The sequence below is a fragment of the Brachionichthys hirsutus genome, unplaced genomic scaffold, assembly GCF_040956055.1.
Source record: "Brachionichthys hirsutus isolate HB-005 unplaced genomic scaffold, CSIRO-AGI_Bhir_v1 contig_248, whole genome shotgun sequence".
Taxonomy (NCBI): domain Eukaryota; kingdom Metazoa; phylum Chordata; class Actinopteri; order Lophiiformes; family Brachionichthyidae; genus Brachionichthys; species Brachionichthys hirsutus.
This window is the reverse complement of record NW_027180328.1, coordinates 284193-299719: the sequence shown is the minus strand read 5'-3', so window position 1 is coordinate 299719 and position 15527 is coordinate 284193. Positions and strand designations below refer to the sequence as shown.

The 15527-nt window shown below is 38.0% G+C and overlaps 1 protein-coding gene across 1 annotated transcript in view; it reads right to left on the bottom strand.

The window, feature by feature from the left end:
- ctnna2 (catenin (cadherin-associated protein), alpha 2) overlaps positions 1–15527 on the bottom strand; it is a 149584-nt gene that overhangs the window by 14974 nt on the left and 119083 nt on the right. The window contains exons 9-11 of the mRNA XM_068756986.1: positions 5977–6069; positions 5002–5158; positions 4623–4823 (exon numbers count right to left, since the gene is read on the bottom strand). Coding sequence (XP_068613087.1) covers positions 4623–4823; positions 5002–5158; positions 5977–6069 — 451 coding nt within the window. The remainder of the gene's footprint in view (positions 1–4622; positions 4824–5001; positions 5159–5976; positions 6070–15527) is intronic.

Genomic DNA, 15527 nt, shown 5'->3' with positions numbered 1-15527 from the left:
TCATGTGTGAGCAAATGGCTTCTGTGCATTTCAGTTTTAAGATAAACAGATGCTAATCTGTAAACTTAGCCTGTCAAATGACATTGTGGATGAAGGGAAACAGATTCATCAAAGTCTTTCGAGCCGAATAAAAGCCAATCAACAAAAAAACCTCTCTATTGACGATACAAATGCCAGGTTTTGTTGGCAGTTTGCCAGGTCTGATAGAAGAGCTTTGTGCTCTTTGTGTGTTCAAAAATTCTGAATTTGAATATACATTATTCAATATTCAAGGATACAGACACAATGTTGAATATTTAGCAGGCCACCTTTCTAGGCAATCTCCTGTTGAGCAAAAATAATTGAATGCAGGGTTTAATCATGTGTGGTTTTTCATATGGACTCTGCACTCGGGCAAATTATCATAAGAAAATAGCTTACCAGAAACCTGCCAACCAGATGTGTGTGTGTTTGTCTAGCTATATACATATTGTACAATATTTTCTGTGAGTCATATTACTTTAAACATACAGTACTGATTTTTTTATATAAAAAAGACACGTAACTTACTGATTAGTTAATATATATCATCTGCTTTTGAAGTAGCCAGCAACTAATTTGTAAGGCATTTGAATAATTTCCATATTTAATCACAATTTTGAACTTCTCTGTACTTGAAGCAATAATGAAGTAATATAAGTACAGGGTCAAAAAGAAACAATGGGCAATGCAGAAGTCTGACACATATTAGGGGTGTGGATGCATTAAAACAACTGGTAGCCTAATAGCTATCTTTTCAGCAGCTTCAACTGAGAAGCACTCATCCCGAAAAAGAAAACAAAACACTTTTATTTATATCACATATATAATATGATTATACTGATGAATACTAATGTCCAAATACAGTACTATCTATCAAGTATCAAGAACTAATACTGATCCCTAATGCATAAAGGGTAGATTTTGGGAGATTAGATGCTTGGACTGAATTAACGTGCCACATTTTTGAAAATAGAAAATGGGTTTAATAAGGACAGACAGATAGAAAAAGAGAAATAGAGGAAAATAATAATTGAGTGCGGCAGTTTAGCCGCTGTGCCTCCACCAGATAATTTTATTATTAATCTCCACACTTTCCTTCTCTCTTACATCTAGAGTGAAGTAAATCAATTAGCTGGCTTGCACTAAAGGTGTCTCGGCAATAAAACTATTTCCTTATTTAAAACATGAACTATATTTCACCAAACATAAAAGGCACCCCAAAAAAACTGTCTCCCTTTTTCTTTTTAAATTCTGTTTAATCCACTTACTGCAGAAGCGTAAAATAGGCTTTTGGGAATTTCTGGGAAGGTATTTTTAAATAGAAATATTTAAATTGTCTCCAAGCTCTTAATGAGCAAAGTTGCTGATGTTAAGGATCAATTTCACTCATTCCCATTGAACAATGATGAAGGGAATTAAATGTGACCATTTTCTTTAACCATGCTGGCTTAAGTATAATTTAAGTGAGAAGTTTTGGAACTACAATGAGTGCTATGAAACCATTCAGCTGTGCATGTTTAACCAGCGACAAAGGGCAGAAATGAATAGCATTGACGCCTGAACCTTTGCCAGATTGACATATTCCAAAACCAATTTAACAACATGATTAATGCCCAGATGTGTACTGGACTGGTCAGACAAACAGTCAGTGTCTATTCTGAAGCAAAGCAGATTCAAATATTACACTACACCAAACGAATGAGTACCATATTTTCAAGCTACTTAAGGATGATAACGTTGAAGGTTCTAATTAAAACTTCAATGCTGCTGCTTTTAGTCTTTTTACTGTTCCGCTCTCCTTGTCTATAACCTTGCTTAAAAATGGTTCACCTTCCTCCTACTCCGTATTGAACAGTTACTCTCAAAGCAATTTCCTCATCAGAACTCTTCCTTAGTCAAACTCCCACCTGTATTTACACTCTGATTAAGACTTACCTCCTCTTCTTGCAAGCTGTGAGATTGACATCTGCTTCCCACGCTTGCTGAAACCTCCTTTCCATCATCATAACAATGCATACAAATTGAAAGAGTGAGTCATTTGGTTGAGCAACTGCAGGTATGTTCTTCATTATTCTGGGTACTGAAGTAGCACTGATTCACTGTCTAATCCCCCCCCCCCTTTCACGACAAATGGCTTTCTTCCTGTTCTATACAAGTGGCCACTGACATCACTGATAAGGAATTCTGATTAAAAGTTTTTTCTCAATAGATGTTCAAGATTTATAGCAAGTTACTTTAACTTTGGCAACCCACGAAGTCTGGTCCTCTGATCTATTATTTTACAACTACACAGCCTTTATTTCTATTGCTCCTTGTATTTTGAACTTCTTTTAAGTGCACTTGATCTACGGATTTACAGGCATGACATGTGGGAGGCAGTGCGATCAGTGAGAGAATGTGTGTTATTACTCACTGAAGAACCCAGACTAAATCCCATTTACTGTGCCCCGATGTAATAACAAGGAGCAACGCCACCCTGCTTCTCTAAATGGCACACTGACTTAGGCCATATATCAGTTTTTTAATCTACCCTCTCCAGGCACCACATTAATGATCAACTTTAAAATTTGTCCTTTTTTTTTGTGAAGATTAGTTCAAACACAAGGAGGTAGTGGGCAGAAAAGAGCCTCAGGGAAGAAACAGGGAGAAGGGGAAAAGAGAGTGGGAAGCCATAACCACCTTCCCATTAGGCTATTGATTTTTTCCTCCTCTCAAGGACACGCTTCAATCCGGGGTCCATGTGGGGGACTACGTCAGGAATCTATGGCTCAGCTTTACACGGAGGAATTGTGCTCCTTGGCTGACTGTGTTCGGCCTGCACATAAATCTGACTTCACGCAATATGCGGAATAGAGATGGGCAAATTGAGGCAAGGTCAAAGGGCATTTAGTTGTGATAAGTGTGGGTTGATGTGGCAGGTGTCAGAAAGACGGACAAGTCATTGACACTGGAATGCTGGATATGCCCCCCGGGCATCAACACTGGGGCAATTAAATAAAATCATAAAGAAGCAACTCATACATGTACACACAGACTGGATGCATGTTCCACTCATGCCGACCGCTGAGAAAAGGAAAAGGAAATCACATCAATGAATTCCACTAAAATCCCTACTCAATATCATGACAGCTATTGATTTTTTTGGTAGGGTCTAGTTAATTGGACTCAGTACATCCTAAAATGTGTGTGGTCTTACATCCTTTTATTTTATTAACCTCCATGTAATCATCTTTCCACCAGCTAGAGATTATCCTTGACTGTGTTAAGATCCATAGATATCAGGCCTGTAAGGATCAATAAGTGATTTATCGTCTAGATCAGATGTGCATGGCAGCCCCTAAACACCCAACTAACACCACAAAGAGGAAAACAGGAAGGGGAAACATAACAGCTCTTCATCAAAGAAAAAGACAGACCCTGGGAAAGGCTGGTTGAACACAGTTGCTGGTTCACAGCCTTAACATCTCAATGAATGTCTCGAATCAAGGAGCCTTAATTCATAGAGAGGAGTCCTCCTGAACACCATGCAGGTTGCATGAGTTTGGTATTTGCTATAGCTTAGTCCATGGAGGATAAAATAAAAGCTATACAGTGTTTATGTGTGACAAAGTTAATGCTCATATAAAATTGTCTACAAATGTTCACCAGATATTGCAAACACATATAATTTCCACAGTCAACTTAATTAAATCATGCAATTATGGAACAGAAGGCACTTGATGTATCATGTAACTCATGATGTAGGTAGCACATTGTCATGGAGATGAGCACCACAAAAGGGCCTCAGATAGATTGTTGAGTGAGCCCACGTGTCTCTGCTAATGCTGTTTGTGGCTTATCAACTAGCAGGAAGGGGAACTGATTGTGTCTCTCAATTATCCTGGCAGATGAATGCAAAAAAACAATGCATATGACGCCCCACTAAATGGCCTCTAATAGGGGAGGGATGGCTAGTCGAGAATGTCGAAAAATGGGAGGGGGTTGCTGTTGTAATAGAGGGATTGTGGTCTCATTTCTTGTGAGCAAGTAATTGCTAAAATTATTGACTTCTTTTCATCCTGTGTTTTTCTTTGGCCAGCTGTCATAATGGTGCAATTTTTAAAGGCACATCGGCGCCTGCTTTTAAGAGATCTGAGGAGCTATTTTGTAGAGTAAAAAGGTATCTGGAAAAGAAAGACTTTTAAATGCAATGCACACTATGCTTCTGTATGAAAATGTTCCTAACGTAAATAACCAGCTCTCTAACTTGAATGATTTTATAACAAGCACATAAATAATTTTCTTTAAACATGTTTTCATTGATATCATTTGTAAGCAATACTTAATATACCATTAACAAGAGTGAACATAATCAAAATAATAATTTTAAAGACACATTTGGAAGATAGTTTTTTTCTGTTATTGTCATAAGCTCCCAAAAACATCAAGAATATCAGTTATACACATCCAAATCTCCTCCTAACAGTAGCTTAACTCACCAAGGGGCTTGTTGCAAAGTGTTATTTTGATGCAAGCATAGTACAAGACTGTGTGGTTGAAGAAAAATGAAAACGCAGTAATGTATTCAACTGTAGGCACTTATGACCGATCGGTGCACTTACCGGTCTCAGACAGGAGCTTGATGGATTCCAGCACACGCTCAGTGTAGACGCCAGGCTCGTAGTTTTCCATCTCAGCATTAATGATGTGGACCACACGAGCAGCTCGGCCGCGGATAGCCCCAGCAGTACGGTCGAGGGTGTCCACATCGCCTTCTTGCAGCGCAATCACACATTTGTTGACATCTTCGAGGATGTGGTTCTCTTTAGAGATGGAATAAAAACAACGACAGGGAATGGAATGCGAAGGAACCTAAGCCTCGCTCTAATTCAAATGCGCCTTTTAAAATTAATTAGTGAAACCCGTTGTTTTCAAACTGCAAGTCACAAGACAAATATTTTCTGTTTAGTTCAAATGCTTTATTTTCCATCTTCCTCGCACCTGACACGGACAAGAAGTCATCAACAGAGGTGATGTCATCCACAGCCTCGGTCAGGATTCGCACCTGCTTCTCCCACTGATCCTTGAATACGTCCATGTTGTCCTGGGCTACCTTGCTTTGGGGGCGGGCAGCCAGAGTGAGCGCAGCGTTGATAACCTGACGTGGAAGAAGGGTCAACTTTGTGAGCAAAGGTATGTAAAGAATAACTCATGAAAGTTTTATGTGACAGGGTGGGATTGAAATTATTGTAGATTGTTGTTATTGACAACAAATCTCATGATAAGGCAATAAACAACAACGAAAAAACAGGTTACAGGTTTCCCAAAATCTGATGAATGAACATGAACTATGTATTAGTAGATGCAGTTTTAATTAAATGAAGCTGAGTATTTTTGTTTGCTTCTGTGTTTCCGTGTGAAGATAAGGGACCACGGTTAAGTCTATCTAAAACACTTGGAAATATTTATCTTTATAATTCCACCCGCTCCCCCCCCCCCCCCCCCCTTCTTCTCAGTCATAAAATCTGTCTCCAATATAGTTTTAACCTCTTTGAGTTGAGCATTGCCCAGAGGTATCAGAGTTCTCTCCCTAAGGTTTCTGAGTAAACGGGTCTCAGCAGGTGTGCGTGGTGTGTACTCTCAGATTAGATCCTGAATCTTAAATTAAGCTGCTTTTCTCCATTTCCTCACATACTGTGCTGGTTCCCATGTGAAAAGGGTCTACCATTAACCTTTGAAAGGATAGATCAGTTTCGAAACTCTCCCTTTCTGTGCATCCTGAGAAATAGCACTACAAGGCACACCTACACACTTGGTCTTCTAATCCTTAAAATCTCTGTGAAGATGGTCTACACATGAAGCAAGTTTAGAGATTGCAACTGCCAAAACAGTTTCGCTAGCACTTGTGTAAATGGCCATTACCTAAATCATATTTAACATGGAGTGAAAGGGATTTTCTTTTTATACAATCCTCACCTGTGGACATAGGCTGTCAATCTGGGTGGCAGCCATTCGAACCAACTTCACACCCTCTTCATTGTTGGAGATTGAGCAAGCCAGATTTGCCACCTGAAAAAAAAAAAAGCAAGCAGCAAAGGGACACAATGAGCCGAATGCTTTGTAATTGCAGGACAGCGATTCAATCACTTTAAAAATGATGTTAAATATTTGAAATTGCTACAATCGTGTGATTTCTTCTTGATAGAAACACACACAGTTGTACTCCCATATCAAATAGTAATCCTTAACAGAATCAATGTACTTCTTTGTTAATTTTCCTAACTTCAAACTTCATATAATTCAATAACATCCCTAGGTACTGTAAATTAGATTTAAACACGAGTTGTGCTTTTCAAACTGAGCTAAACAGGCACAAGCCTGTTGGCAGTGAAAGGTGCCAGTCTGTATTAGCACTTCTAGCGCTTACATGTCACTGTTCGAGTGAAAGTGAGGTAAATTAAATTTGTGTTATAGGATTCTTCCTTGGAGCTCTGTCTCTTTACTCGTGACAGCAATGTGATCACTGATGGATTGCAGTCCTTTATGAAAAGCTGTGTGAGACAGAGAAATGTGTGATGCAGGTCTGTGTTTCATTTCAATGCGAGTTTTGTTGCAATACACACAAATCAGAAATTAAAGGTCCCATATTGTGACAAACTCACTTTTCCCATGTTTTTACACTACTATTATGGCGGTTTTGGGTTATTATCAACCAAAAAACAACAAAATAAACCATCCAGTCAATCCTGCGTAGTTTGCGTAGTTCTGTAATCACCTACTGAAAAGCATCTGTCAGAAATCCTCGTTAATGTTACATCACATTGTTGGAACGTGCACAAGGTGTGTGTGCACATGCATGCACAATCATTACAATGAACTTAGGTGTGTCTTCGTTTTCAGAGGCTTTTCTGACGTCGCTGTTTGAGACCAACAAAGGGATTCTGTCCTGCATCATCTGTTTGCTATTTTGACCAATGACTATCACAGATATTTCATATAAGTGTCTGGGAACTGCGTTAACTTGTGGAAAAAATTGTATAATATGTGATCTTTAAATAACTTTTCCAACATTAATTCAGACGGAAAATTCCCCGGAACCTTTGCTGATTTGCGGCGTGGGTGCAGTTTTCTCATTGACTTCGCAAAGAAACTTCAAATTAATGCATACATTTTCTTCAAAGTGCAAACAGTAAAGGAAATGGTGTCCATTGTTGCTGATTGAGAAGTTCATGGCCTAAGGATATGTGCAGTACTCTTTGAGCGATTATGCAGAAATGCTGAAGTTAATAACCTCCGTGGTATTTCTGTTCGGGTAACTGCAAGTCAGCACTTTCGGAGAAAATGAACAGCATTGGCCTTTGTGCAGTCATCCTCTACCAAGGTCTTAAAGGCTTATCACACCAGAAACTCCCTTTGGACATGGTGATATGGTGGCACGATATGGAAAGGCAGCCCCTCATCTACACTTTGGTGAAGAGGTAGGCTGCCAAGTTAAAATGTGGCAGAAGTAGAAGAGAAGAAAAACAGCTACCAGAAGGTCAGTGACTGTCATTAAATAGGGGATCACTCTCAAAATCTAAGACACCATCTTGGACAGATTGACAAATAACAAAATGTTGTATTTTCACAGAGTTAGGTATCTCCCAGTAATGTGTGCCCATGCAGTCATCCACTACAAACACCAAATGACTAAGAGCTTTCTCGGTCTCAAAAACTTTTGCTCTGATAAGGGGATGTGGCACATGTCAAGGGACAATCTTCAGCAATTCATAACAATAGTGACTATCGCTTTCAACCAGTGGTGGGAAAAAAGTAATCAAAGCAAAGCAGCCATATTCTATGGCTACCACAGCGTGTACTCTGACAGAGAAAGGATATTGGTCAGATCTTTGTCTGACTTGGCAATCTGACCCCCCAAAGATGAAGAGCTAGTAGCTGTTATTTTGATACTGATAATGACGCCACTACTATAGACCATTTTCGAAAGGTCCAAAAGAAGGGATCCAAATGCTCCATAACCATTAAGTAAGTGTAAAAATGTGGGAAATGACATTGTTTGTAAGAGTGAAAGGCACTATATTTATTTTAGAACTGACACAATATGTCATGTTTTTATCCATCAACTCTCATGATTTATAACTTGGAAACATGTATGAGTTTTTGCTCTTAAATAACTGAACAGGACTTTTTGTAATTGCTCCTAAATGCACACATTAGTATTACAAAATGAAAGCGCCTACTTTGAAAATGTTTACAAATTACTTTTGTTCTCTTACATATTTAAACAAATTTAAACTAAAAAAAAGGTAATTCTGAATTTTCCCTGGAATAACACATCTGTATATATTTATTATGACTCCATGAAGTAGCAGGGTTTCATCGGAAACAAAGTTGGTGGAATCTTTTCACTCCCCCCCCCCCATTATTGTACAATCATAATAGCTTATCAAAGGGAGTGCATTCTCTTTTGCTGTTTTGCCGACGGCCCCATGGCCCTCTGCTTCTGTGTCTCCATGGCAGGCAACTGGGCAGATAGCTTTTTTGAAGCTGGAAACATGCCCATCAGGGCAAATCCCGCTTACCAACACAGCGAGCTGGTCCACGGCCAGTGCTGCAACATCCAGCCAAAGCTATGAAGACTAATTATCTAAGGAAGTACCTCTCTTGTAAGGTTTCATTTATTCTTTCCAAAGAGGAGAAAAAAATTAAAGACTACACCATGTTAGCCTAATGCTATTATGGTCAAGGATACGTGTCTGTCTGTGTGAGAAAGAAGGAACAATAAAGAGAGAGAACCCTGCTGAATGCACATTCTTCATTTTAGCCTCAAACAAAGAACTATCGATTTTCTCCCTATTGCTCTGCCATGGATAATCACTTCAATTCTAATTTGATGATGGCTTCCACTGCAGATGGAAGATGAGCATTCTCCAGTATGCTGTCTAAATTATATAAACAAACTAGAGCGCTACAAAACTGAAAAAAATACAGTTGTATCATTTTTTTTGCATTTAATATATATATATATATATATATCATGCACGGGTTAGTCAAAACTTAAAATATATCACTAGTGAGAATAATAATAAATAATTAAACAACCAACTGTTACTATCAGCCTCTCTTTAATGCTATTTGGCACTATCTCTATACAATAAAACAATATTTTATCTCCATATCATCTCATCGATCTCACCTTTATTGACATTATTCATTGCACAATGTAAATTGAAAGACACAGTTTAATGCAAAACCTTTTCAAGCTGATATTCTTTTCATTTAAACTTTGATGAAGTGAACCTTTTAGTAGCTGTTCCAAAGAGTAGGAAAACTGAATTAAAGAAAGCATTTCTCTCTTCACTTCTAACATTCAGGGAACCACTGAATCATTCCTCTTCCACAACCATTTATCAAAGTGACATCACACAAATCTCCTTTCCACTTACTAAATCTCAATGACTAAGAAGAGTGTCATCAGTAAAGGTGCTGGGAACAGAAACTTGTAGAAGGTGGATTTGAAAAGAAAAATGTTTGTGAGGTAAGATGCACGCAATATAATCCGGTTGTATTTTGTTCTGTCTGGGTTTATTGATGTGGATGTGATTTGCAATAGCTCTTTCAAACGCAAACAGAAAACAAGAAACATCAAACGTGGTCACTGCTCCTCATCTTACAGCATTCACAGTGCACACACACACACACACACACAAACATGCAGGCACACGCACGTGCCTTAAATCAGTCTGCCACCAAAGATGGAATATAACATTTAGATTCAACACAGTACATCTCGATCAAACTTTAACTAATGGAATATTAACTGGTTTTTATATTTGAGACATTGACAGGTGGTTAGCTGGAAGATGACAGGTAAATGAAATGATAAAAATCCTTAAAATACATTCATCATAGTTATGTGATTTCTTTGACAAAAAGACACCTTAAACATTAATTACCCTGTAATGCATTTCATGCTTGCTTTTTGACAGTACTCCTTTTAATGGAGTGCTGCTGCTGTGTTCAGGTTCTGCCCACCCCCCATAGACATGAATGTGGACTTAATGTAAAACCTTTTTTCCATTGCAGTCTTTTTCATTGCATGGTCAATAGTGCATTATCTGAAGCATGCAGCACAAATAATAAAATAATAATAAAAATAAGACAAACAGAAATCTGTATTAATATTATAGCATGGTTTTGACACTCCTTATGAAGCAATAATTTAAATTGAAGACTCCATCACTCCAGTTTCCCCACCATAAAAAAAGCATACACAGTATTTGAGGAACATTACATTAGGTTGGCCCAACGTGGCATCACACTCAATCCACAGCTCATGACTAACCCTCCACTCTAAACTTGAAATGTCATTGTACAATTTGTAAAATGAGAGGAACCCCAAAAAAAGGGCAAAGAAACATTTAATGCGAGAAAACAAACCAAAGTTAAGACTGGAACTGAATAAAAAATGAATGTCTGAATTTTACTGTCAAGCTGGAAGCAAGTAGCTCAATGTGACATTACTTCACATTAAACAGATAAACCCGAAAAATTAAAAGTCAGAAACGAATCAAATTAAACATGTTTTCTCTTAATTGCAGTATTACTGAAACTGAGATACTGTAGATGCCACCCTACAAAACCTTCATAGAAAATATTTGGATTTATTCAGCCTTAATGTGATTTTTTTATCCAATTTCTGCAACCTCTTCTGTGAACGTCAAGGAAACATGGAGACAGCATGCATCAATAATTTTGATGTTTTGTTCTTTTTTTTTTGTTGCTTCCCAACCATTATTTAGTTTTTGCACAGCAGGTATGAATCTGTTTTTTTAACAACAACTCAGAGTTACGATGGGCTTTAAGAAATTTAATGTGTGCTTTTAGCGACAAGAGGTGTCAGAATGCACTAGATGCGGAGTCGTGAGTGAGTATGTACATATATACAGTATAAATGGCCTATACGTATACTATATATTCTTGTTCACCCCATTAAATTACTAAATGTCAAGGACCAGTGGTTTTTTTCACAGAAGCTCCAAGGTGATTTATTTACTCTGAAATTTGAATGCCTTAATAAAAAAGCCCATAGGAAGATAGGACGGGCATCTGGAGAATAATATCTACAATATAAAATTTTACTGAGCTCAACAAGGGACAGGGGGACGTAAATAAAAGCAATATAAACAAATCATAAAATTTGCAGGACAGAACTGACTTGGAACAAGGGTACATGGTCTGCGTATGTGTTTATGTACAAAAAAAGCTATACCTGAGGATCTCAGAGTCCTGAAAAATGACTGATCTTTTCACATTGCTGTGACAGGACTGGGGCTTTACAGAAAGAAGAGATGCCTAACTCACGTTACCTTGGGCAGAGGGCAACAAGTTCCCTGAGGCGTGGGAGTTATAATGCCTGTTGCTCTTGCGTCTCTGCTGTGTGCCAATATCAAGGAGCAAAAGTTGGCTGACTGATTTCTTTTCAATCTGCTACCAACACTCAGTGGCACAGGAGGAGTTGGTACACTGATGGACTCAAACTGTTGTGTCACCCATGTAGGACAGTAGTTTATTTATGGTGGAGCTTCTTTAGTCTTACGCAATCCGGTACTGTAGCCCCGGGGGGGGGGGGGGGGGGGGGGGGCAGACCGCGTCGCTTCCATATCCTATCCATTTTGGTGTTCCCGAAAATAAAAACAAAATAAATGTATAAAAACAAAAGCTATGGCTGATTCAACGGAAGTATTGATTTCCCCTTGCTATCTATCTCTCTCATTCCTTTGCTGCTTTTCTAAGAGTGCTAGCCAAGCAGTCGGGCTTGGCAGCAAAACGTAATTATGAAAATGGACCTCTGGGTTGTTTCTTTTAATCTATCCGTACATTCCACAGCCCCTCTGCAACAGAAGCTATTTAAAACTGTTTCAGGGGAATTGAAATGTTAAATCAACTGTAGTGTAAAGAATGGTACTTGACTGTCGAAATCAGGTGTGTAACAAAGCTTTCACTACTTTTGACCAAACTTATCAGGAAATGGCAACACAATCTGGACTTTTGTTGCATGCTAAGCGGACCCAAAACATCTACGAACCAAAAAAAAGTCAGATCTGATCTTTAGTTTCTATCAAATGCTGGCAACATTTTGCACTCAATCATTTAACATGACAAAATGTCTCAAGCCAGACAGCAATACCTGCTGCCTCCTCCGCTTATAGTTGAAATGGCAGCAAAACCAAATGACATTATAGGCCTATTATTATAGGCCTATTTTAAGACATAATAGGCCATTAAATACAATAACTGCTGTAAAACACCCATGCAGGTCATGCAGGGTGGGATGCTTCGACACAAAAAAGTCATAGTTAAGCATAGGTAATAGGTTTGCATGCAATCTGTATTAATATAGACACATTTGGCCTTACATGGATTGGAATACCGCACCCTATTTCATACAAGACTGGAATCTCAGTTGGTCCACAGGATCTTTAACACCATAGTCTAATCTCAGACAAAATGTGAACAAGGCGAGACCTTGACATTTCTCAACATCACACCCCTCTGCCTCCTCACATCTGTTTAAGGCACAAGAAAAGCATGATTAGTCCCGTTGGATAATAGATGCACGCTGAGGGAAAGGTCGGCGGCTGTCACCCATTAATGCTTCAACCTTTAATGTGGAGGATGGGAGAAGAGATCATATTAAAACAAAGCAATAAGGGGATGTCTCATAACAATCAATAATTTATATTTCTCTGTCACACACATGCAAAGAATGGGGAAGAAATGTAAACATCACAGCTAGAAGACAAGATAAATAGTGTTTTACATCTGCTTTCAAAGGACAGGGCGAAATGTTGGGTAACTCTTTGAATGCTGAAAGCACTCCTTTGAATTTTAAAAATAAATAAATAAAATAAATTGCAGTGAAAATCATTTTTCTTGATCTGATCTATCTGCCATATTTGCACCGAATGACATCATAAGACCTCATATTAGTGTCTGTCCTGAGTAATCCGATCACAATTGGACAGCTTTAAATAAAGATCCGAATGCACTTCAAAGTCATTGGGGACACATCCAATTACTCAGACTTGGTGGTCTGGCCAATGTGCAACTTTTTGTTTTATTTTAGGAGAGGGTCCACAAATGTGTGGCTCTAATGAAGGAACACCTCCTGAAGCAAACATCTCTGCAAAACAAAAATGAAAAGGCCACAAAAGAAAGGCATAATGGCTTGCACACTAATTTCACTTTGGATTGCTGTAATGCAAATTTTGTTTTGGTGCTCTTGTACCTACCAAGGAAGCACACCCTGTGTTTCAATCGATTATACAATTTTCCTAGACACCCTTAACCATCACTTACTTTCGTAAGCTGCTGAGTGAGAAACAATGTTGTAAACTTTGTGAAACAGTGTTTCTGACAACTCATACTTCTTGTAAATTTGGAAAATTATATACATTTATTCCCTTTTTCTTTCTCTTTTCCAAAAACATTGTCTGTTTTCCAAGTGTTTCACATGTTTATTTGCATTTTGAGTGGAAAAGTGAGAGCCAATCATAAAGTGTCCCTCGAGACTCATGTGAAGAAGCATTATAATGTCAGGTGTGAACTGACAGAATGAGAGCCCTCCGCTTGTGATTGGATTATCCAGTTGAATGCTAATACAAGGTCTGATCAGTCTTTAAATGTGTATTTTGGAAATGTCATGTTGACTCCTGTGCTTTTTTATTAATGCTTGTGCAATTTTCTTTCAGATGAGAACCTTGCGAAGGCTTGAAAGACCACATGTGAACAGAATTAACAGCAAATGAAATAGTCTCCCTCTTGGTGGCCATTAGTCTGCCTTCATCTAAGAACACTTTTTTTCTGGTAATTAGTAAATAACATCAGCAATAAAACACACTCTTCCCTTGAATATTTGCAAATATTTCAGCTAAATCTGAAAAACTATAATGTCATTGATAACTTTGAATATACAACAGGACACTGTATAGCGTATGCAACTGGTTGTTTTGCACAATTTCAAAGATGTGAGGTGAAAAATCTGTGCTGATGAGATGGGAAGCAGTCTGCTCCCTTATGTAATTTCCTGCCCTGTCACTGCATAATTCTGTTCATATTGGAATGGGTTGAAAAATCACAGTAAACATTTCATTTTCCTCTTGCATTTATGACATCAGACTGTTAATGGAATGGACTGATGTCAGTTGTAGAAAAGGCTCTTCAAATCATAACATAAATGTCTTGGTTTACATTTTTCTGAAATTAAAAATAATAGTAATAATAATAATAATAATCACGGCAAAAATAAGGACCCGGTGACCATACAAATCAAATTTACAATCGCAAAGCCTTTGATGCTGCAGATGTACCTAATTACTTCATTATGGAGCAGTCTTAACTTTTGCCCTAGATTGCTAATTACTGGAGCCAGATGTGTCGGAGGTGCTTTTATTAAGTAGCAGCAATAAACTATAAATCTAATTTAGGATTGGTGTACTGAATTTATTGACAGGTCCACTGTAAATAACAGTTACTCTTTCTCACACACACATACACACAAAACAAAGCCCGTCATTAACAACTGATAGGAAATAGATGTTTTAATATTACTTTATGGCCACTTGGGGTCCTTTATGTAGCATTTAAGGTGATTTCAACAGAATAACAGACGGCAGATTGTAGAAGTCAGTATCTGGCCATAGTCACAGCTGCAATCCCAAGAGTGTTTTTACTATGCCGTGTAATGTGGTATCTGTCTTAAAATCAGGCTGCCTGTCTAGATGGCACAGAATAACCTAGACCGACACCATGTTAAATTTTTATGTACCAATCCTGATCACACTTATAGTCTCTTAAATACTCTACAATGGCCTATTATTCACCAATAAAAAACACTCATGTGAAGGATAAACTTACTAGTTTTTTTAGAACGCTATTTTCAAAACAGCTGTTTAGAGATACGCTGACTTCTTGCCTCTATGGTGAAATAAGATCAAATGCATCTTTCTCTCACTTTGTATAGGCCATACCCAGATGATCCATTCAGACACGCTTCAATTTTCTAAACAATATTGGTCATGAAATAAACCGACACCCTAAAACGAGGTGACAAATATGATGCATATGTTTAAAGGTTAAATTGTCACAGCCCATAGAAATCACATTTTGAACACAGTTCACACTTTCATCATCCAGCAGACTAACCTGGGGCACAGAGACCGTAGCAAATAATCTACGGTAATGGTTGTCTCAAGTACATAATTATGTTGTATTAATACAAATGGATATACCGAATGAAAAGTTATCACAATGCATTAACCAACAAAGCATTCCATTTGCAACAAGGAATACTGACATTTAAACAATAAAATAATTACCATGTATTCTTACAAAATGTACTATGATTTTAACATAATATATGTAGAAACATTGATATACAGATGTTTGTATTTAATAACTGTCTGTATGTGGCTGCACTTACTTCTCAGAGTCACATCCATCCCCCCCCCACCCCCCCTCACTCT